The 24,797-nt window shown below is 38.8% G+C and overlaps 1 protein-coding gene across 1 annotated transcript in view; it reads left to right on the top strand.

The window, feature by feature from the left end:
• SH3RF1 (SH3 domain containing ring finger 1) overlaps nt 1-17,353 on the top strand; it is a 73,793-nt gene extending 56,440 nt beyond the window's left edge. The window contains exons 7-12 of the mRNA XM_052690167.1: nt 2,635-2,786; nt 4,427-4,597; nt 4,746-5,002; nt 8,584-8,942; nt 11,065-11,399; nt 14,709-17,353. Coding sequence (XP_052546127.1) covers nt 2,635-2,786; nt 4,427-4,597; nt 4,746-5,002; nt 8,584-8,942; nt 11,065-11,399; nt 14,709-14,877 — 1,443 coding nt within the window. The 3' untranslated portion in view covers nt 14,878-17,353. The remainder of the gene's footprint in view (nt 1-2,634; nt 2,787-4,426; nt 4,598-4,745; nt 5,003-8,583; nt 8,943-11,064; nt 11,400-14,708) is intronic.
• The last annotated feature ends 7,444 nt before the right edge of the window (nt 17,354-24,797 follow it).

Genomic DNA, 24,797 nt, shown 5'->3' with positions numbered 1-24,797 from the left:
TGTATGAAAGATGCCATTTTATGCTGAAAGTACATTGGCTGCCTGAAGAGACATTGGAGAAAGCTTTGTTTTTGTTACCAACTCAACTGCCTGATATAAAAAATAGTTAAAATTATTTTGAGAAATGCATTTTATTATATCATTTGGGACTTGCTTATGTTCTTTCACAAAATGCTGACTGTGGAGACCATCAAAACTAGCTTGTGCTGAGTGAAGGTAGGCATGTTTCTCAAAAGCTGCAAAAATAGCTAAGTGTTGGAAAACTTACTGAGAACTTAACTAGAGCATTTGGGCCCATTTTATTAAGCTGTAGCAGTGCCAGCAGAGAAGCTGTTGTCTTCTAAAGCCTATCAGGTAGTCTAAATTAAATTTCTGAGTATTTGCCCAGTCTTTAGGGGTTTAATTGGGCTGTGGCTCATTGCAGGTTTCATTACTGTAGTAATAGACATGGGGAGGAGAATGGAGCAAAATAAAATGGAGCTGGGAACGTGCCTTTATTGCTGCTAAAAATTCTGTCTGTAATATGTGATCTGATTAGTACAGCACCCAGCAGTTACAGTGTTAGACATGCAGGAAGTATGAAATAGCCATGCCTTGGTGCATGGATAGGTGTAAAGATTTCACAGAATGGCCAGGGTTGGAAGGGACCTCAAGGAAGATGAATCTCCAACCCCTGCCGCATGCAGGGCCACCAACCTCCACATTTAATACCAGCCCAGGCTGCCCAGGGCCCCATCCAACCTGGCCTGACACACTTGAACACCTCCAGGGACGGGGCATCACAATCTCTCTGGGCAGCTGTTCCAGCACCTCACCACTCTCTCTGTAGAGAACTTGAATTTCCAGCTGATCAACTCTAATGTGCATTTACAGATTCCACCGTGTGTAACTGAATCTGCATTCCCCCAAAAAGGTTAGAATTCATATGGTTTTATATAGTTGCCTAAAAGTTAGTTGCTTACGATCAATTTGGATTCACATATGATGTTTGCTGAAGCTGATTGGCAGAGGAAATTCTGCTGTGAAGCAATGAAAAGAGAAATACTAATATTTCACGATGGAAGATATTTTACAAATATTGAATGGGTGGGAGTCTGGAATGTGAAGCAAGTGTATCTGCAGCTCTTGTAAAAGTTGTTAGTATCAACGTTCACAGTTATTTTCCACAGCTCCTTTGTTTTGGATACAGTTGGTCTGGTTTAAAAAAAAGAAAAATAATGCAGGATTAGGAAAATAATGTAAAGTATTTTGCAGTTTACCTTTCTATTCATATCCAATTAAGCATAAATTTGACAGAAACTATGGTTGCTGTAAGAGACGATCAGTCTTCTGTAGGTTTTGTACCATTTGATCACGTAATACTTCACTGTGTCTTGATTTGCTTGTGGTACTGATAGGAATGGGAGGGTGGTTGGACTAGATGATCTTGCAAGTCGTTTCCAACCTTGTGATTCTGTGATTCTGTGTTCTAGTCTTACGTTGTCATCTTTTTATTAATGCTCACACAATGCAGTGAGGTACTAATCCCACAGTGTAGAACTACTTAGTCTGTACCTTTTTGTTTAGGAAAACAACAAGCTTTTAGATGTAGGTTGGTTGAGGGGAATTAAAACTACTTTCAATGCATTTATATGCAGATGTACTGAGTGAGCCAGGCAGCGTTTCAGTACATTTTGTGAATTTCTACTTTTGTGGGTTTTTTTAGATCTCAGTCAGCACAAATTGGAGCATTAAAGATTGATTTAAGTCCGAGATCATGTCTGAAATGAGTTCTGCTTTACATTATGAAATATGTGAGATTTCTTTATTTGCTTGTTGTAATACAAACAATTATTTTTGGAAGGAGGAAAAAAAAGTTCTGCTTTTCTGAGATAAGTCTCCCAGGAGTGTCAGTACACAAGCTCCTGAAGAATTGTCTGAGGCTTTATAGAGCAGAAGGTAACAATTACGCCATTGAGTCTCAAAAGGCATAGAATCCTGTAGGCAGAACCCCTGTTAATATCTGCCTGGAAAGGAGCTTTGCCTTTTTACTGGAGTGTTTGCTAAAGATTACCAATCTCGATAATACCGAATTTCAAAAGCTAACCCTTGAAACTAGAAGAATAAGTGAAAGCAGTAACAATAGCTCAGTGGCTATGATCTCATGTTGTGCTTGCTTTTTGTTACCCATACATCAAAAGAAATTTTCCCCCAAAGGGGTGGTTTGGGGTGCACTGCTCTCAAATAGAGTATTACGTTTCAGCTTCAGGTTACAAAAGCAGTAATGTTTTGAAGTACAGTCAGCAGTAGGATGCAAAATCAGCCTCCTGGAAGGCCTCTGAATTTCCATTGAGTCCTATCCTAAAAGATGTTATAGTTAGAAACAATGCCTTCAGTTTTTTTTCTCCTAGATTACTCGTCCTTGCTTAATTAGCTGCCAAGACTTCAAGATTTACACTTGAAAAAGCAAAACGCAGGCAATTGAAACTGTGTTTCACCAGCAGGCAGTGGAATGTTGAACTTGACTGGTTTTTTTGTTTTTTTGCTTCCTTTGCATATCATACTTGTGTTTGATGAGTTGAATCAGCTGAAAAAAATATTGCTTGTTTGCTGAATTTTTTTTTTTCCTTTTTCGTTTTCCTCTCAACATATCAGAATATGAATCCCCCTCTTCCACCTCCACCTCTGTCTGCTGCAGTTGTTGCATCAGCCTCTTCTGGACCTCAGCCTGCAGGTATAATTCAAAGGTCTGCGTCAGGATCAGCTGACCAAATGGCACATTTAAGACCACAGACTCGTCCCAGTGTGTAAGTAAAATGGAAACACTCTGCCAATCAGAAAAATGCAATGTGATCAGTGACTTCATTTTGTAATTACCTCATGTGGACTGGTTATGTTCTGCTGAAATCCCCAAAAGCCACACTTGCTACTGCAAACAAAAGCATAATGGTGATATCCTCAGATGGCCTGAGTACAGAGTATTGTTCATGTCATAAGTAAATACCAGCTGATGCCATTTGCTTAAAAGAAAAAACAACAAACTTCACTTCAAAAATATAAAGCATTTATCATGCAGAGTATGAATGAATCTTGAAGTTAGTGGTGAAGACTGTCTAGCTTGCAAGTGACAAATAGTGGAGTGAATTTATTCCAAGTTTTCTGTTACGAGTGGAATGAAAAGACTGTTCTCGTATGGAATAATTCATGCTAAAACAGTGAAATACTGTTCCTTGTTTAGTCTGTTATATTAGCAAGTCATTGTTAGTCTGCTTGTGTAAGTTGCAATTGAAATTTGATTGAGGATTCTACGGTTCAGTTAATTACTGGGTGTCAGTTTGAAATGAAGGCAGAAAGCTGCTAGTTAACATTGTTTTCACGCTTCTGTAGGCAAGTGTGTATGATCCTTCTGGTTGGAAATATTTTGTGTATTAACATGTACTTGTGACAACATCTTTCTTGGAAACTTCACTGTATGCAGTTTGGAGAATAAGAAAAGGAAGAAAAAAACCAAAGGACAAAATCAAGGAGTGGTTGAACCATCTGATAAGACACATTTGAATTATGCAAGGACCTCTATTGTCCTGTGTTGGTTTTTATTGTTGCACCCGGTTTCCTTCCTGTCCAAAAGAATACCCATCGTGTGTAGCAGGTGCATCTGGATTTAGGCCTTTTCTTTGGTGTCAAGCATTTTTAACACTGCTCCCTGTGGATCATTATTGCTTAGTGGTGTTAATCAAGTTCCATCTCATTTATTCCCATCCTCCATCTTCAAAGGATTGCTTTATTTGAGGACACTAATGAAATTTGCAGTGATTTAACTAAAAGGGAAGTTAATGAACACCAATTAAAGCACATCATTTGCTTTCCTGCCGAGGTTCATTACAGGGCTTGAGACACAGTTTTCCACAAATATCTTTCTCTAAAAAGGAGAAGGAGGAAAAAAAAAAAAAAAAGTAGAACAGTTCTCCACTCTCATTGTGATTTAAGTTGTGTTGTATTATGTAGTAATGCTGCTTTGCAAGGAAAAAAAAAAAAGCTGTGAAAGGTTAATAACTGCTAGCTAACTTACCTATGAATGTCAAGTTCTTTTGAAACTCAGCATGTCATGTATTAGAAACAGGTGTAGTGAGAGAGGTGGGTTTTGATGGGATCTGCAGCTGATGAACACAATTAAGAACACTAAATGAAGAAAGTGCTCATTCTTACTGGAAGTAATGTACGTTACAGTAAGGTGCAATTAGGAGAATATTTTTTAATGGTCACTGCTTCCAGCGGTATTGTCAGACTTCTGCTTTAATATTGCAACAATGTGATGGATCAACTATCACCTAGCCTCTTCTACCACATCTTCTCATTTCTGACTCTGAACTCTCTCTGGTTCAGAAACGCAAGTGATGTTCTTAACTGTTGTAATTGTAAGAGCTCCCTCTACTTTTCTGTCTTTCAGATATATTGCTATATACCCTTATACCCCTCGAAAAGAGGATGAACTGGAACTGCGGAAGGGAGAAATGTTCTTGGTATTTGAACGCTGTCAAGATGGCTGGTTCAAGGGAACTTCCATGCATACGAGCAAGATTGGTGTTTTTCCTGGCAACTACGTGGCTCCAGCTACGAGGTATGTTTTTAAATGGGTGTCTAAATAGTTCTTCTGGTTTGAGGTCTGAAATGATTGTGTGTTTAATCCTAACGCTAGCTACTGGCGGAGCTGCGGAGGAGTGTCGGTGTGCCTTGTGTTTCAGTATTTTGTTGTTAAATTTTGACAGGACAGTGACAAGTGCATCACAAACGAAAGTTCCCATGTCTACTGCTGGTCAAACAGGACGAGTGGTGACTGTCAGCCCTTCCAGTGCTGGTGGGACATCTCAGAAGCTCCAGGGGAACGGTGTGGCAGTGAACTCCAGCACCGTACCCACAGCTGTGGTTTCTGCAGCACATATCCAAACTAGCCCGCAAACCAAGGTCCTTATGCACGTGACAGGACAAATGACAGTCAACCAGGCTCGCAACGCAGTTAGAACAGGTAAAAAAAAAAAACCAAAAACCAACAATTGAGCAAATAGTTTTGTATGTGCAGTAGTATCTTTGTGGTAGACAATCCGTAGGATCTGTCTGAGCAGGTGGCTTGAGTCAGGATGTGTATGGATATGTTGGGTTTCTTAAGCATTTTTTAAGTAGTCTCACAGAGCTGAATATTTTCTACAATTCCAGTGTAACTCTCTGAATTTTTGAATCTTTTATTACTCTCTTCCAGTCAATTATGTGCACATACATAATCCTCCTGTTGGAAACTTATATAGAGGTGCTTTAGTTGGAATTACTTTTATATTCCAGTGGTACCTGGAATGGAGGCATTATGTGATCTCCCCTGCTCATATGCAAGTTCATGTGGTAACAAAAACGATAGGAATAAGAGTCATTGCGTATTTTTCATGTTAACAGTGTACAGATAATTACATAACTTCATATTACTGTACGTCAGCAGCACTTTTAAATTATCTCTGATTATCTTTGAAGATGTCTAGAATTTTTTTTTCTCAGGGCTCAGCATTGGTTCTTAGGCTTTTTAGTTTGTTGTCTGCAATTGACTGTAACTTCGTTCAGCTTTGACACTGAAACCCTTAGGACTGTACTAGCTTCAAGATGCACACCATCTATGACATAAAATTCAGTATTTCTGATAGGTGTAACTCTGTCTTTTATGTGCAGGACAGGTCACGTGATGGTGAAACTTACCTTCTGATTATTTAAACCCTGATCTTAACAGATCGATAATGCTGTTATCAGGAGTTTTTGTGTTGTTCCACTGTGGATTTGCCAAGTTAAGAAAATAGCATGCAGCTAGATTCTAATCTGTTTCAGTTGTTGGATTTTTTTTCTTTTCTTTAGAAGTCCAAAAACAAAACCCCAAAACACAAAATCGGCTTCCACTGAAAACTATCCTGGTGTTCCGTCTTTCAGGCTCTAAGGTCTCCTGGCTGAAAGAGTCAATGAATGGAAATATTTTAGTGTTGTTTTTCTTTTTTTTATTCACTAGGTTCTAATTGTCAGAGCAGAAGAGAAAAGGACTTGCAAATGGTATAATCTGTTATCAGTTTAAGGATTATTGCTCCTTATGCTCTCAATCCATGAACTTGTAGAACCCATCCTTCTTTAAGAATCATGCAGCTCCCCGGACTTCTTACATGCGCTCAGATACCAGCACTGGGTCTGTTTTTGAAGGCAGGATCCATGTGTATGTCTTCAGATACTGTATTTCCTTAATTGGCCCATCTTCTTACAGTCTGATCTTAGGCTGGAACAGATGCAATAATCCTTTGTTACAACCTCGTTCTTTACTTTTAGATTAAAAAAAAAGAGAACAACACCAGGTGCTATTGGCAGGCAGTAAGAGAAACTAAGCAAAACGTGCTTTCTTGCCTCTCAGGCACAGGTGGTTCCTACTTGAAATCCTTTCAATCTCTCTAGAAGCTTGCAAGTGACTGTGCAAAAAAGAAAGCTCCTGTGGGCTCCAAAGACTTTTCTGTCTCTGCATCTTGATGCTTGTCAAGATGAATAAGTTCTTAGAGTTTATTCAGCTGGAAAACATGACAGCATTTTCCCCACCAACTTCTCAGGTCCCAAATGGAAAATTCAGAGCAGCAGGACTCTCTTCATTGGGAATTTTAACACTGGCTTGTGATGTAGAAGTATATTGTTCAGACACAGCTTTAGATCTGTTCCCTGTAAAGGCCTGTTTAACTGGAACTGAAGCAATAATAGCTGCGTTATATTCAAATGTTAGAGAGAGCTATGTAGTCAGCATCTGAAATGTGATCGTCTTGAACTTCTGCTGTCTGAGTATTACTCTCTTGATGAGTCTTCACAGGCTAATGCTGCAATTCGTAGGGCTCTCCTTAGTTTCTGTTTAACTTAGGTTTTTGAGGATTGTTCTTCAAATTATCTTAGTGCCACTGAAGACAAGCAGTGTGCGAGGAGTTCGTTTTCCTTCTCTGAAAGGAACTGGGAAGGAAACGTACATCATACCTGTTTCATTAAAGGTTGAACTGTATGGAAATAGAGGGACTTCAGATGCCTACCTGTGGTTTCTGTTACAGTTCAGAAAACAAAGCCAAAAAGCAATTCCATACTTCCACTCCATTGATTGCATGCAAGCATAGACATAGCTTGCAGAACAGCAGGTACTTGCAGGAAAACTGGCTTCATCTTACAAACAAAAGGTAGTTAATAATTGTTGGATTTCTTCTTGGTTTGTTTTTTTTTTTTTGTTTTGTACTTGTTTTTAATAATCAAAAAGCCGCTTTAGGTTTTACACTGGCCTGTGTTCTTATCATCTTTTTTGAAATGTTTATGATACTTAAAAAGATCTGATGTGGTGGGAGACATCACATCAAAAAGTATACATAGCATTTAGTGCTGCTTTCTCTTTGGGAAAGAACTTGTTTCTTATCTCAGAGGCAGTAATTGGATATAGTACTTACTGTAGAATTGTTGCATCAAACTTAAGAACTGTGTCAGTCTTCTCTAATACACTGTTGGTACGATCTGCCAGGGGAATTTGTAGAGGGGAGACTGAAGAGAGGAAAGCACTATAGGCTTGGTTCCAGGATATTACTTCTGTAACAAGCCTGAAACTCTTAATTAGTATCTGAAAAATCAAAATGAATCGGTATATTTGAGAAGTGCATGCACCATGCCAGAGGGTTCACCTTTGGCTGGATGTTGAGTTTCAGCATATTTGAAGGACAGACCCTGTGCAACAATGGAATGCTGCATTTAGCTTTGTACTGTACAGCTGCAATGTCTGCCCTTCATACCACCCGGTGGTACAGAGATGTCCAACCTGTTTAAGTGAGCTAAAGCATGTATTCTTGACAGTACTACTGTAACAAGCGACGTTGCTTTATGGGAAGGATAAATTCATGTAGAGATCTGTGCTTTGCAGCTGGGCTGCAGCCCAGGTTAATATATTCATCCCTATGCTGCTCTCCAAGTTTCAGCGTCAATGTTGCTTTTAATTCACCAGGGATATGAGTAAATCCATTTCTATATTTAAACAACCCAAGAGACAATAGCACACGTTCTCAGAAAAACCACTCGTAGCAGTAATTGCCACTGTGCTTAGTGTTTGAAAGACCCACTGAGTCTGTTGTGGATTTTGTTTAGGGAAAACAATCCCATTATATTTCTAGCAGCTTCTGTAAAGGAGTGTTTCTTTCTGCATTGTTTTATGTGCCCTGACAACTACGCAGCATATAATAAGGAACAAACAAATTCCAGGCAATGTTTATCTAGCTCTTGTGAAATGCTTCTTTGCATGTGAAGTACTTTGCTTAGCAGCTTGGACATGTCCTCAATAGCTGCAGTGCTGTTAAGCTTGCTGTGGCATACTGGTGCAAGTGGATGACTAGGCATATGCTGCTCCACTGTTAGGTGGAGATAAATTTGATGCTGTGTAAGATGTTATGGTAATATAAATGCAAGTGATACATTAGGAAGAAAACTTTGTTTTAAAATCAACTAGTTGCAAGGCAGTGACAGTGCCTCATTTTTTTGCATGCCTTGTGCAAAGTTTAACTCTCTCATGTTATACTTTTGTTCTAGTTGCTGTACACAGTCAAGACCGGCCTACAGCAGCAGTCACACCCATACAAGCACAAAGTCAAACATGCCTTATTCCTGCAGCTGTGATCATTCCCCACCATTCTGTTGCCTCCCAGCAGCTCCAGTCCCAACTTCCAAATACTGCTGCTTATGTCACAGCTGTGAATGTGAACCGTTCAGCCATCCCACTGGCATGTGCAGCAGCTTCTTTGAATTCTCCCAACGTTGCTGCTTCATCTTTGGAGGGAGATCTAAGCGGGAGAACTGTGAACACTCACCCTGTGGCTCCTGCATCTCCAGAGAGCTCTTTAGCAGCTGGTGGTAGTGCTGCTGTCAGTAAAACAGACAAGGATGTCAAGGTGCGTAGAGAATCAGATCACTCCCTTGAATGCTCCTGATTTCTTCATGCACGCTTCCTAGAGATGTGTGGTTTTTTCCTACCTTTGCTGAATTGCAGCGCTGTAAGGTTAACAAGGCTTAAACTGAAACTCAGGCAGCCATTTTGTGACTACAGCTGCAGGCAAGCCCATTCGTGGCCATTCAAAAATACGGGAGTATAAAATACAGAGCAGACGTTGGAGAAGGGTTAAAACAGAGTAGCTGCTTCATGCTGTTATTTGGATGACAAATGGTGAGTTGGGGAAGTTCAGAAGAGCTGACTGACTGTTGGGATTTTAAATAATTTGTATTGTGGACCTGAAGCCAGGTTGCTGGATACCTGAGAAAGCTGCATGGTTAGCAAACGTTAGCTGTAAGTATCTCGAAACTTATATATTGATGTGATAATGGAGGGGGGGGGAAAAAAAGAGTAAACAAACAAAAAAGGCGATGAACTTACAGGACCATGAAGAGTTCAGTCTCATGAAATAAAGTTCATACTTAGTGTTAATCAATATTCCTTTAGGTTGGATAAATGAGTGGAAAAAATGAGCCTTAGAAAATTTTTCTTCCTTGTTAAGCAGACACACAGGTAATGGAAAATGTGTTACAAGCAGTGTTTGTTGCAGAAGGAAAAAAAGAAAGCTGAAAAACCAGACATGTAACTGTCTTTTTGAAATGAAGGTCGGTCTGGCAATTCCATTTCTTTCCTTCCCGTTTGAAGTACTTTACTCCACATCCAAATTCATTTTTACTGTCCAGCAGTGTCATTATGTTACGTTGTTGGCAGAAACATTCTAACAAATTTCTAGCCATTTTTGTTTCACAGTTGTGGAGTATTTAAAGCCTTTTTTCTTCTTTTTTTCCACAACTTCCTTTAGATCTCAAATGTTTTAGGCATTACCTTGCTACTTTTCACCCACATACTCTTCTTAATGAAGTTTCTGAAAGTTTTAATCATAGGCTGTAACAGTAATCTCACCCACTTTTTAATTATTTTTGTTGGTTATTGTTGAATGGAGAAACGTAGAACTTGATTTTAAAATGACTTTCAGTTGTAACCACTGAAAACAGACCAACGTGCCTGTAGGAAGGACTTTTAAAGAACAGATTTAGAGTTAAAGGTGAAAGATGCTAATGCATTTGGACTATGCTAATTCCTTTGAGTTTCTCTTTTTCTTTCCCATTTTGTAGACAGCAGCTTTTTGCTGAAATAGCTTGAAGTTATTGGAGACTTGGAAGTAAGACAGAGGATTTTTCATTCACAGTTCACCAATTCCACTGTATCCTAAGCTGTAATAAAAGTCTCACACTGCTGAGCTCTTCTCTTTCTGTGGTTAGCTTATAGCTTATTTTTGTCTTCGGGGCTTACAATCTGGCACTTCTCCTAAGCACTGAATTCACTTAGTCAGGGAGTTGGTGAGAGAAGCGCTGCCGCACCCCTTAGAGAAAAAAAAACACACAACAAGAAACACAAAAGCAGCTTAAATAATTCTCTTCAGGGTGAGTCCTAGTCTTCAGGGATTCCTGTCTGGGCAAGCAAAAAGAATGTTTACAATTCTCCCTTCTAGCACAGCAGCAGAACACAATACATTCCTCTTGTGGCAAATTTTTGCTAAATATCGTGAAGGCCTTCCCTTACTGAAGGAAAACAAATAAAATACACTTATCGAAACAGCAGCCTCCAGGGCAGACTTTTCTCCCTGCTTGGTCTGAGATAACATGGAAGTTTCTAGGAAGGAGCAGAGAGTTAAACGTTTTACTTCTTGGATTCCCCTTTGGGGGTCTCTAGTGACTCCCTCCTTTTGTAGGCAACTTTCTGGTCCACTGACATTGCCTTTTAAGGTTAGCCTCAAGTTACCTTAACTAAGCAAAAGGGCTTAGCTGGTTTATGATCTGAACGAGTTACTGTCTTTCTCTTCACAGTTGTAGTAATTCTCTTTCTTTTTTATGATTTTCGTGATTGTCTCTTATAATGATTTCATCAAGCATTTCCTCGTTACTAAGTCTCTTCTGGACAAGGTGTCATCTGTAAGAAGGGAGTGTTTTAACTCTTTGTAGATGACCTTTGTTCTGAAATGAGGCACTGCCCTTTGCTTACAGAAAGAAAAAAAGGGTTTGCTGAAACTGCTTTCTGGAGCATCCACTAAACGCAAGCCACGGTTGTCACCTCCAGCATCTCCGACTCTGGAGGTCGAGCAAGCAGCCGCAGAGTTAGCCCTGCAAGGTGCAGTTGGGCCAGAGCTTCCATCAGCAGGAGGTCACAGCAGAGCTGGAACCTGTCCCACTGACTGTGAGGTCTCTGGGCCAGCGCAGGAGATGCTGCAGCGGAAAGCGAGTTCCCTGGATTCTGCTGTTCCGGTAGCACCACCACCACGGCTGCCTTGCTCGTCCCTGGGTCCGGTCTTGAACGAGTCCAGGCCTCTTGTCTGTGAAAGGTAAGTTATCCTCAGCCTCCAAATTTAGGCAAACCAAAAAAAAAATTGCACTCTGTGATGTTCTCTGTCTATTAGAACTGCTAGCAGTTGTTCAAAATGCTGAGATCTTGTAAAAACTGAGTTTGCTCTTCTAACAGTGCTTTATACACTTTCCAACCAACTTTAATATTTATGCTTGTTTGCTTTTTTAAAATTGTGGTGTAAATACATGGTAAAATACAGTGATCTAGCCTTGAATGAGAACTGAGGTAGAGAGAACAGGTCTCCCTTGCAAAACAACAACATGACACTTTTGCATATAGGATTATCAGGTTAGATGTTTAGGATTATTGGCAGTACTTAACTACCAACCCAAATCTCTGCTGAATAAGTAATTTATCTCTGTGTCAGATTAATACAGGATTTCTGAAACTGGTGCAGAGGTGCTTTTCCTGCATGACTTCCTTGTTACTTTGCACTCTGCATAGCATTGTTAGGATAGCCACTGCATCTCGACAAGTGAGACTGGAAGTGCGCAGTTGAACCCTTGTACTTGGAGTCTCATTGATCTTAAGCTACGTCTATGTATTAAGAGCCAGGCAGTATGTATGTTTGTACTTTCTTTTGACTTCTCATACCTTCAACATTATTTAAATGTTTATTACTGTTTCTATGCAGTTTTCTTTGAGGAAATTTCTATCTCTTACTGAACTTCTGGAGTGGATTTACACTTGTAGATGGAAAATAAGAAAAGATTTTTCTTTAAAAATAATTTATTTTCGCAAAATCTTGAGTCAGTTTGGCACAGTAATACGTTCTTCTGCTTTGAATGCAATAATAATATCAAATTAATTCTTGTATGACCAGTGAATATTTATATAAAGCTTTTTGCATCTTCACAAAAATTGCATTTTTGACTTTCACGATGGAGACTTATTTCTTGGAACTACTTACTGAGAATGATGCTGTATACTTCTGTTAATCTAATAATAACATAAATGATAAAAAATCCTTTAAATATAACTGTATCCTTAATATTTAGGGAAGTGATAGTCAGTACCAGAGAAATGCTGCTACAAGTTCATTCATTACGTCAGTGTATTTGAACAGAACTTCGTATGGTTTCTCTGTGTGCTTTTCAGGGTTTAATACTTTTCTTGCTGATGTGCTCTTGTCACTTTTTCTGTTTCTTTAGGTCACATTATTTGTGTTGCTTAATAGGACTTTGTACTTACATCTTACCTTCTGTTCTGTCTTCGGAGTGTATCTTGTGAACATGAATCAGTGTTACTGGTTCTAGGGAGGGATGCATAGAGAACGCACTATATCTTCTGTTAAAATTTTGGGAGAGGGATGGAAAGTATTCTTGCAAGAAACATCACGAGGAGCTGAAGAACAGAGAAATCCCCTGCTGAGATTGTTCTGATCTTGAATATCACAATTCCAATCACAAGCTACAGTCTGGAAAAAACCACAGCAGTACTCTGACTTTGGAGAATAATTATTAGCATTCAAATTCTGTTTTCAAAGTCGACTGTAGGATTTAGGAGTTACGTTCTGCTGATGTTGTGCATGAATAAGAAGTGCCTGAATCAACTCTGAAAAGCACTTGAAAATATTTGTTTGATACAGAGTTTTCCCCAGAGTCTTGCCTTCGTTTCAGACACAGGAACACATTCTTCATTGTAATCCCACTGTTTTTCCATTCAGTAAATTGCCAAGTTTTCTTACAGTGTACTTAGTGTGTGTTCTGTAGAAAATTAGAAGTAAAACTCCAATCCATTCATACAGAATAAATGGATTAACAGATTTGAGTGTACACAGGCTCTTTGTGGCATGGATTTGCAGATCATTACTTTGATACCTGTGGCCATTTCTCCAAAGGAAGGGGAGATGGTGGCATTGCCTTTCATCTCGCTGCTGCAGATGTTTGCAGCAAACCAGCAGTTTGCTTCCCATTACTATACTTACTCTTCTCCCATGAGCTAAACTGACTGCCTGTTGGCATCCACTCTCCTTCATATATTCATTGAGTCCTGTTTCGAGAACTGATGAAGTCCCAGTTATGACTTGCTATACGTAGATCTCCCAGGAGACTGTAACTATTCACACAGTGCTGCTACTCATTCCTGAACGCTTAAAAAGATGCAGGCAGACTTCATTTTTTGTTATGATGTGTTCTTAAGAAGAGTGCAGTCGTTTAATATTGTGGTATTTCAGTGTTACAGAATTAACTGGTGCTATTAGGGCTGTATTGAGCTACAGTCAGTATTTTGCCTTCAACAGATGGTTAGTTCATTGTTTTTCTCTTAAAAAACAAGGACAACAAAAACCTCGATGAGTGCAGTGTTCTGATTTCAAGCAGAAACTATTTTTTGTCCAACACGTCCAGTAGCACTTCAGTGAAGGCTCTCTAACCTTAGAAGCTTTTGAATTCTGCTGTTACCTGTTGATTGTATTCAGTTTCAAGGTGCAGACGTGACTGATGGTGTAACTAGAGGCTCAACTGTGATAATTACCAGAAAACTTTCAAGAAGTTGACATAGCTGTCTATAGAGCTATAACCTGTAAATTTTAGGGTTATGTGAACTCAGGCCATCATAGAAGAGACTAAACATAGAAGAGTATTTGAAGCCTGTACTGAATTCACAATGTGTGTCATATTTAAAAAGTGATTTTATTGTGAAAAAGTGCAAAAATAGATTTTTATCAGCGGAGTGCTGAAGGAAATTGTTGGGCTGAACGCTTCTAAAAAGCATTTATTTTGATGTTTATTTTAAATGTTTATTTTTAATGAAGTAGTACGCCAATTGTGCAGCTGTTTAATTAAGATGACATGCATTCTTTACTTGAAAAGCTCTAAGATAAACAAGAATAATTAAAACCAAAAGCAAATTAGTAGATGTTATTTGTTACATATTTTTGTTCTGTGCACGCTTCCTTAGGAGCGTTCCCTGGGATAACATCATATTAAAGATACAGTTAAAAAATTATGCTCAATTTCTGTTTGAATGCTTTGATTATAGTTGAATTGTTCTACTGGAAGAGTCTCAAACTTGCCTTCAAAAACGTGCTTACAGTTTTCTCCTGTTAGTTGCCTTTTTTGTTTATTTTTTTACAGGAGTCGTAGTTTAAAAACAAATTATCATAGGAGATGCGTGCTTTTAACTTAAATTCATTACATTGTTATTATCTTCTGTCCGAGGTATACTTAACAATCTTAGACAGTTTCTTGTTAAGTTTGAACATGCATAGAGATATTTTAAAGGCGTTGTTTAAAAAATAAGACAACTAAATTTTGTTTTTCTTTTTTTCCCCCCTGTCAAACAGGTACAGAGTTGTGGTATCCTATCCTCCTCAGAGTGAAGCAGAACTTGAACTTAAAGAAGGTGACATTGTATTTGTACATAAAAAACGTGAGGATGGCTGGTTCAAAGGCACTCTGCAACGAAATGGAAAAACTGGCCTTTTCCCTGGCAGCTTTGTAGAGAACATTTGAGAGAATTGATTCCAAAAGCTTCAAATCACACCGTACTGTAAAGTAGCACAAGTGTTTTATCAGAGAAAGCACAGTCATGAAATGTTTTCGAATGACTGTAATGTAAACAAAAATATACATATTTTTACAGTGTCTATAGCACAATTACACCAGCAAACAAAGAAGATGAAGGCATCTGCTGGTTTTATCACTTTCGATTCTTGAGTGTGATGTGTGCCTTGTACTGTCTGATTTATTATATAGAAGAACTTTTTTCCCCACGTATGTTACATAAATGAACGATTGTTTACAAGGCTGTAACTAATTTATTGTTTGTTTGTTTGTTTTTTAAACTTGAATTTTGTGTAATAGTTAAAAATCTCGTGGCTATGATTTTAACAAATTATTAATTTATGAAAGAATAGCTAAGGGGAAGCTGGGTTCTCTCCTTATGAGCAAGCAATTATGTCTGATAAAGAGCCTGCCATTTATCCTCTGGACATTTTTCCCCTGCGGTGTTTAACAGTGGAGTAAGTCTCTTGTTTTATGAGTTAATATTGAATGGTGGTGATGTGGCGTCAAATAGAATTTGCCAAGTGGGGGAAAAATGTGTTCTGTTATTTGAATGGAGGGAAAAAAAAAAGTCAGTGGTGTTCTTCAATCTAGTTCCACTCCTTCATAAATCACACAAGTGGAGTAATGTTTCCAGGAGGCAAAGATGTACGTGAAAAAATGTTTGAAATTCAACCATCCCAAGGTTAGAGTAATCTCAAGGTTAGGAAGGAAGAAATTTCAGAGCGTCAATGACAGTTTCCCCATACCTTCTGATTTTGTAATAACTGGGCTGTTTGAACAAAGCTTAGCTTTGTATATTTGGCCTTTTTTTTTTTTTTTCTTTGGCATTTTGTGCTCAGGATCCAACAAAATTGGAGGGAACGTTGAAGTACGATACTTAGAGGAATGATGTCTTGAAAACACCTGTTTGATAAGACTGAATACAAAAATAAAATTATACATTGTACTTACTGTCTAAAAACGCCTAAGAAGTATAATTTGCTGTTTTCTTCTCAAACTGTTCTGCATGGCCAAGAGGTGTTTTACAATGTCTGAGCAATAGTGGTGGTAAGTGATACACTCGTGTTAATGTAAAGGCTGTATGAAACACTGTGAAAATTTTACTAACGTCTTAATCATTTCTACTTCGGTATGTTCTGACCTTTTCTTTGTCTTGCATGTGTTACTCAATTCTTGCAGTAAAATAGCTGTGCATGATTCGCATTTTCCTTTTCAGTTACCTGTTACTGGGTTATTTTGTTCTGAAAGTTTCCCAAAAGCCACTTGACCAAAACTAGTGATCAGCTCACTTCCAACCAGAGAAAGTGTCCAGTGTTAGAATCATTAACAAGATATTTTTCTTTCCTTGCAGCTGATGGGTATAAAGAACGCAGCCTGCAAGGAAAATGTTGGTCTTTCAGGGTTCTGTTAGAGATTTGACACTTTGATTTTTGGATTGTTGAAGTTCAGTTGTGATTTTTTTGCAAGACACTGAGCACCATCATCTCCAGTAAAATTTGGTGTAATTTGGCTGTTACTCGGCACTTTACAAAGGGAGGAAGCCAGTAGTGTGATGCAGTGTCACGCAGTATGTAGAAAGCAAGGAACAAATACACAGCACTGTGTGAAATCCTTTTTTTTTTGTTTTTTTTTTTTTGGGAGCTATACATTGAAAAATATCAAATGTTAACAACTAGGATTCTTTGCCATTATCATGTAGTATCATTGTGATGGTCTTAAAAATAAGAATAAATATATATCTATAAATATATGTAGTGGAACATGACAGCGTTCCCAAATTAATTATCTCTCTGAAACACTGTATAATTCAGTTTTTGTGCTTTTTAATATTTTTAAATAGTTTACTTGAATATTCATGTAATATATAAAGGTTTTGTGAAACAAATTTTTAGTTAGAAAGGAGCTGATATCAGCTTTTGTCAGCATAAATTGGCACTAGTGTGTCATAATAGTCTTATTTTGAAAAACGTAGTGCATTTTATATTAAAGACTACTAAAGGTTAATTTTTTTCTATTTCTGCTCTCCATATTTTAAACTAAGCGACTAAGTTACCTCTGTTAATAGATTTTCATGGTGTAAAGTCAGTAAAAAATCAGCTGTTAATCCAATAGTTCTGGTAGATGGAATATGGTTTTGATTTTTTTAACAATAAATGTTTGTAGAAAGGGCTTATTACATAGCAGTGCAATGACAAAATGCAGTTATCCTGCCTTTTTTGTGATCTTCTAAGAGTTATTTTTTTGGTTTTGGCTTGGGATTAATTCAGTGTCGAAACAGAGAAACCCTGTGCATTTGCTTTGTGTAATTCCATACAAAAAAATTTTGTAAGGTATTTTATATCTATGTTTGAAGCTCAGTGAATGTTAAGTGTTTGATTTACTATGTTAAACTTCCAATCGTAATAAATATTTTCTTAGCAAACGTCTAAATCGAAATGCGTATGCAAACACTGCACATCAATTTCTTGCTCAGAATTTGATAATAAAATTACCAGAACTTTATTCTACAATTTATAGGGGGATATTTCTGCTCATAGAGGAAGTCTTCAGATTCCATCATGTTGGAAGTTTGGAATGATGAATGTTATGCAAAAATTCTAGAGAGAACCCATCTTTTCCATTACCTTCTTTCTGCAGGCCGTTTCAGAACATGCAGGTGATTTCCATCTCAATCTGATCGTGATTGACTCATTTGCTCTAGGTCTTGTTGTATCAGGCACAGAGGAGGTAAGAAGTGCTTTCCCTAGAGGATGAAGTGCCTAGTGTAGTGTGTGCATGGAAGGAGAGTCCCCAGCTCTGAGGTCGAAGCAGCCACGTGATTTGGTCTGAGGGCAGAAGTGTCGGGTGGTAAGAGGCTCTTTTCCCCCTGAAGAAGTTTGCAGTCAAATGGTAAAGCCTAACTAGACCTTCTTCATTCAAATGAGTTTGCCTGTCCACATGTAGCTGATGGGGGGGAAAAAATATATGGGGTTTGGGATTGGAACCAAGAGGAGACGACAATGCCAGAAATGGAGAACAGAGATTGAATAACAGCTTTCTTTTTTTCCCTCCAGAATTGTGATCAGGCATCAATGTGTCCATAGGAGGATAAAAATGGATAAAATCGTGGTAAGAAGTAAAACTCTTTGTTTGGGTTTGAGGGATTTTATTGTTGTTTTGCTTTTGTGTTGCACTTACTGAGTGATTCTAACGTATTCAACACTTGGATTGCCAGAGGTGCCTGAAATCCTGTTCACCCTCACTTTGTTATCTCTGCCGTTAAATAGTGATGCCAGTAGCTTTGCATAGGCTCAAGAACGTGGCTTCTGAGCATCCTAGCTTTTTTGATAGAGCTGGCAAAAAGTTTTAACTGGATGGCTCTGTCAGTAGCTTTAAGCAAGAGCGTTCTAAGGTGCGTATTGACTTTACGAAACAGAAGAGTCCTTTTGTCTATTTAAAAAGCTTTGTTTTTACAAACTGTGGCAGTATGGCCTCTCAGACATATTAGTACATTAGTGATGTTTTCACAGGACGTGCTAATGCACCCATCTTTTGGGGATTCTTACCATGATTCTCAAACACCTGTACGTGTCAAATCATTATGAAGTACTTTCTTCCTATTGTGGTAGACAGGTAATGGTAAATCTTAAACTGTCTGAAGCCTGGCTTGAGCAAAACCAGTGTCATCTTTCTTTTGAATGATTTAATCATTTGTCAACTGGTGTACTCGAAATACAGAATGAGAGCTGAGAATGGTGATGGTGGAAGATGAGGATCCAGACGTTAAGTGTGAGGAAGGAGTTAGAAGACCTGTATGTGGCACCTGCACCTTACCTGACTTGTTTGTGATATGACTTCTGTTATCAGAATCCAGCTCTGTGAAAGGAATTAAGAGGCACTTGAAAGTTTAAGAGTGAAAATGCATCCTTTGATCTTTGCATAGTTTCTGAAGCTTGTGTTTGTTTGCCTATGCCTAAAGCTACTACTATTCTGGTTGGGCTGAACTGCATGATTGTTCTGATGTCAAAACATGTCTGAAATCCCCAACTAGGTATCTGTATTCCTCAATTATACGAAAAGCACCTGATGGATGTGCTTTGAGAATATGTATTATGCTGAGTACTGGCTGAAGTTTTAAAAAAAATATCTGTCCACAAAAAACACACGAGGAGTTGCAGGTTGTTGCTAATCATCAGTGGTAGTGTTTGCTTATGATGCTGTCTATGTGGTATACTGATATATGAGGGTTGCCTTTAGGAATAGTATGGATATGATGAAGTCATACTCTACAGTGTAATCCAAATTCCTCTTACTTTCTAGAGGACAAACTTGTGGAGACCCATGAAGTTAGCAGCTGCTCTTAAAAAGCTGAGGTCTCGTATTTTGAACCTCGGCTTTTTCATTTGCCGAACTGACATTTTGAGATCTTGTGAGGTCTGTGATGCTGAGCCTGTTTTCATTTCTTAATTTCTCTGCTGTTTCTACTCAGTGGATGAAGACAACTTAAACACAATAACAGTAGCCCCAGATTTCAGTTACTCACAGATACAACTAGCTTGTAAAAAAATTCCTCTTAGCACATTTAATTGAACAGTACTCAGCTGCACTCTGCAACCAACTTACGTGCCTGTATTATGGTCCTGTTTATATGGCACACAGAACCTTAAGGCCTTCAAATATTTGCATCTGGTAGTTAAATCAAAACCAATTCAGGAGATGTACCCAAACTGTAGTTACATTTTAATTTCAGAGTGCTGGGAACAGCTTGTACAGACCAAGTAGAAGAAACTGGACACAAAGAGAAAAAAAATAGACTGTATTACAAAGGCAGAAAGAAGTACGTCAGGATTTTAAAATATCTGTGCAGGTGTTTACTGTAGCTGTCTTAGATGCAACCCCATTCCACAAATCAAGTGGACTTTGATTCCTCCTGCTTCAGGCCCCCTACCCCCACCCTCTACACACACTTCTCAGAAAGGAAGGCTGCATAAGCCTTGAAAACATCCAAATTCTTTGGCCCTGGAATACGTGCTTCTGCTCTGGAATTACTGCAAATCAGTGCTACTCCATTGATTTCATTAGATTTTGCTGGCGTACACTGAATATGCCCCCTGCTGTTAAATAGTCAAGGAAAATATCTTTTCTGAAGAAATTACTATATCTGAAAAGAAACTGAGCTTGTTGATTGTCATACTTGGAAAATAAGAGCTACTGGGGCTGTGTTATTCTTTTCTCAAGAACTGTCTGTCCCGCTAAGGATAAGGCACTAGATCAAAGATGATGCCATCTAGCTGCTCTGTAAAGCGTAGGAGATCAGTTACTTTTCAGTCAAATTATAAATTTTCAGATCCACAATTACAGAGTAGGATTGGGTTGGCAGGCAGCTGCTGGCCCCAGAATCTTTTGTGGTTAGCTCGTGCTGTGTTTTCTCATGGTGTATCTGTGACTGCTTGGAAGAGAAAGATGAGTCAGCAACTGAATGACTTTAAAGTGGTCACTGACATTGTTTTCCACAGAAGGGATGTGACCTAGGTCAAATATCTTATTTCAGCTGGTTGAACTTCTCAATAAGCTGAAGAATGCTAGCTCTTAAAAGTCTACAGTTCAAAGAAGTTTTCCCCACTCTGGTAGTCAGTCTCAGTGTGACTTCTGAATGCATGCAGATCAGGAAAATCTGCTGGTTGTCTGCTCCATTATAAAAGCTTTCCTCTGTCCAACTTCTAAGTTAGTAGAACGCAAATAACTATTGTCCTGTGTATCACTGAAATGATTTGCATATAACAATTCACATCTGATATGCGTGATTGTTTTTTTTCCCTACATAATGTCATTTAATAATGCTTATCTGTGTGAAGGTCAGACTTTTCAGGAAGGATGAGAAAGCATGGAAGTAGATGAGTGTTTTAAAACTCTTTGTAAAAATAGTTTTAAAAAGAGGGTCCTCGTCTGGCTGTGCATTCAGTATTGTCAAACCAAGGGCATATTCCTTAACACTGAGTAGGTGGCCTTTGCCAAAGGCTGCTAGGCTTAACTCTTAGAAAGCTGGAGTGCTTCTTTTGAGAAAGTCTCCAGTAAGCAAGAGGAGAGCAAGACTGATGTGGTATCTGTGTTCTGTCTGTTACTGACCCGGTTGTTTTTGCCACAACCACGTTTCTATGTGAAGGCCTGCTATAGTTTTGCTTAAGAAAATGCCAGACAGTACTGATTTCTACCTGTTCAGATGCAGAATATTCCTTGTTAAGGAAATCAATGTTGACCTCGTATAAAATGTTAATAAGATTTGGCAATGTCCACAAAAAACAGGGGTGCTCTTGTAATTTGATTTGTTTTCTCTCATTTGATGTAGTATGAATGTATGTGTAAAATACTTGAAAGGGACCTGGAAGGATCCCTGAGACCAAGAAAATTCACATGTTAAAAGATAAATGTCTGTAGGTAGCATTCCTCAAGTGTTCCTGCAGCACGGGATCTGACTGGGCTTAAAGATCAGTTGTGAGTTGGAGAAAGTTGCTGCAGTTGTCTTGGCATGCAGGGTGGACACGTCAGCAGTGTGCGAGTGGGGAATGAGTGGGAGGAGAGCAGCCCTAGAATTAAAGAGATCAGAGAAACGTTGTCTGGTTTAACCACAATTGTTTCTTTTTTTGTCTCTAAGCTATCTCTTCCTAAATGATGCTCGTGCTCCCACCATAGGGCACTGTGATGGTTCCTTACTGGATATGACCACGTGTGTGGATGTCTGGGATATAAGGGCCACAACAGAGCTCGATTACCGTCATATCTGTGAAGCTTCCTCTTAGGTAGGCCCCTGTCTTAATCCCCCAAGTGCTGGCACAGGGTAGATTGAATTGGTGGTGGAGCTGCATGGCATCCTCGGATGGCTAAACCAAGCCATGGAAACTCTCTGCTTGCAGAGCAGTTGCATCTCTTCAGAGGTTGTGCTGGTGAAAAAAGATCAGTCGGCAGGTTGTGTCTGTCCTCACACCGTCGCGTATTTATGTTGGCAAACCTTTGCTGCGTGCACTCAGCCAAAGCTCATTACTGATGAACAGGATGATGTGGGATTTTTTCCATCTGCTGTCTTCCTAGTTTTGCTGATCTACGTAACAAGTTTGCTTTTAGCTGTGAAGCATTGCACTCTGACAGCTGATAGTAATAGCAGCTTACACAACTGTGATTTGATTACGCTACAGCCTTGTTTTTGAGTAATAGCTCAATCCACCAGAACAAAAGGTATCTTCTGCCAAGTACAAGAATTAATTTAGAGAAAAATTAGTGAACTTGTACTGAGCTTTTTGAACTTTAACATCAGATAACACTGGCAGAAAGAAGCTGGATCTCTTCCTAGTTGTGTGCAAGTCCGAAGGTCGGTCTGCGTTTTATCTGCGTGTTTTTTTGTTTTAAAATCTAACCCAACATTTTCAAGGAAATAGTTGAAAATAGAAGTAATTTTTGCAAGGGCAAATACTGGATTCTAGTTCACTTCTGGTTGATGTTTCTTCATAAATAAAAGTTGTGAGTGTGTCAGCCCTTGTAAAATAAGTAACTAGTATGTGTTCTTGCAACTAAAAGCTCGATTGATGAATTTACAATAGCTTATAGCTGGCTTGTGCTGTCTTTTGTGCTGTAACGCAGTGTAATGTTTTGGGAACAGATACTGTATGCAGAAATACTGATTCCAAATATAAAAGAGGTCCGTAAGGCACAAATGCGATTTCTTGCTTCTAACTTCAAATGACTTTTTTGTGATCAGAGCTAGTATGTCTAACGGCTGATTGAGGATTAGCCTGATGTTGTGCTCAGCCACGTGCTTTTCTCTTAACTTCCTAGGCCTTTCTGTCATAAAGGATGAAGTGCTTTGGATTCATTGGAGTGAAAAAAACAAACAAAAATATTAAGCACTTTACAGAACATAGCATGATTTTAAAAATTAAATCTATGTGGAGGTGTTTTGCTGAATCAATTTTTTTCTGTTTGGACCATCCCAGAAATAGTGTTGCCTGTGAGGCATCTGATTCTAGGGAATAATAATTAAAAAAAAAAGCAACATGCATGCATAATGCATTCTGCATTAGCCAGTATGACTGCGATTGCTGTAATCCTTTGGTGTACGCTCTAAAGCTGCACTGATTCCATTGGCAGTTTTGGGCACTTGAGAGTTCTGCTCAGTCAGAGACTTAAATGATGTATTGCACCACACTTCAGCAGATGACCCCAGAGGCTTCTCCAACTGGGTGTTTTCAGATTCAAAGACTTTCCCAGCTGGATCTGCTACATGAACATTCAGAGTAGAGTGTCTCCACAGAAAGCAAGTTTGGAGCAAAGGCCATCAGTGCTGTAATCAAGCAGCTCAGCACATGGATTGAGACTTGTTCCAAGAAATCTTAGCAATGCTGATGATAAATGTGATCTGTTTGTACACGTCCCATGTTAGTCATGGGAAGTCTTCTCCATCACTAGTGCTGGAAAACTGAAGTGTGTGATGAGAAGTTTTGTACGTGCAGCATTAGAAATGAAGAGTGCAAATATCTTCGTAGGGAAGAAAGCAATGAATTGTTAGACTTAAGCTAGACACTGGCTCGGGTGTTTGTAGTATAGGTATACAGCTTTGGTTCTGGTGGCAGGAAGAATGCCTGTGGGGCCTGAGAGAACTGCTTATTGTGGAGAAGTTGAATGTTGTGAATGCTGATAACCTGAACGTGTAGAGGTGGGAGAGAAAGGCCTTTTTCTAGAGCAGATGTCGGAAGCTCCTTAATTTCAGGTTAACCAAAATCTGGCTTATTTCCTAACAGCTTTTATCTTCTGTGTTTTAGGAGCAGTTTATGGCTTGTCACTTTAAATATGTCCACTGGTCTGGATGTATGTGCTTTTCTTTAGTTCTTTTTTTGTACTTTTTAGAAAGGAGATCATTGGGTTTGGGGGAAGATTGAGACAAATGATTCCTCACCTTACAAGTGAATTTATTGGGGGGCAGAGAGGGAAGAAGACCTAACAACTAAGAACTGGGATTGTGTCAGCAAGGGGGAGCAGTAATTCTGGGTTTGGTACTGGTTAGCGGTGCTTGGTATCAGCTGCAGGAAGGGCTGGAAATAATCTGACAAAATTGCTGTACCTGGAAATTGAATGGCTGCACACCTTACTAACTAAAAGATTTATGCTTACGTAATGCACTGAAGGTATGAAAATTATTACAGATGTGTAGCCTGTCTCTGCAAATAAGGGCTGCCTTTCAAATGATGCTATAAAACGAAATTAAGGCCTGTAGCATTGCACCACTTAGTTCTCAAAAGGAAGCGACGTGGATGAATACTATGCCTTGAGTATGGCTCTAGTTGTCTTACCTCAACATTTCTGTGCTAATGTGAGTGCTTTTCTGAAAGAACTGAGTCATGCTATAGCGGAATAAATTGTAATAATTACAGGAAACAGGGCTATAGAGTAAAGCTGTGATCCTTGCAGAGTTCTGCTTAGGTATTATTTTGTCTGCTTGTTTATACTGTGCGTAATGCATGTATCTGCTGGGAGAAAAAAAAATCTTATTTACAAAATGATTGTATTTAGAGACATAGGAAATACAAAGAGTAATGTTACAGTAAGAGAACTTCAGTTGCATGGTTGAACTGGGCTTTGTGTTTTCCATTTTTCAGTCCCATGACTGTAATATTCCCGAGTTTGGAAATAGTTGGGATGCAGATACTGTTATGGAGAATAGTATCCTGTGCGTTTTCTGTTTTTGACAAAAGAAATGAACCAGTAATTTACTAGACTGATAAAATGCACAGTAATGGGTACTATCAGTGACAGTTGTGATTTCTCAGCTGGTGTAAAGATCTTCAAATTTATGCTGCTTTTTGAGTTTCTGCAGGTGGAATACCTACCTACGTCCTGCT

The sequence above is a fragment of the Tympanuchus pallidicinctus genome, unplaced genomic scaffold, assembly GCF_026119805.1.
Source record: "Tympanuchus pallidicinctus isolate F22 unplaced genomic scaffold, pur_lepc_1.0 scaffold26, whole genome shotgun sequence".
NCBI classification, from domain to species: Eukaryota; Metazoa; Chordata; class Aves; order Galliformes; family Phasianidae; genus Tympanuchus; species Tympanuchus pallidicinctus.
Note: the sequence above shows the minus strand (reverse complement) of the source record. Positions and strands in the feature narration are given on the sequence as shown.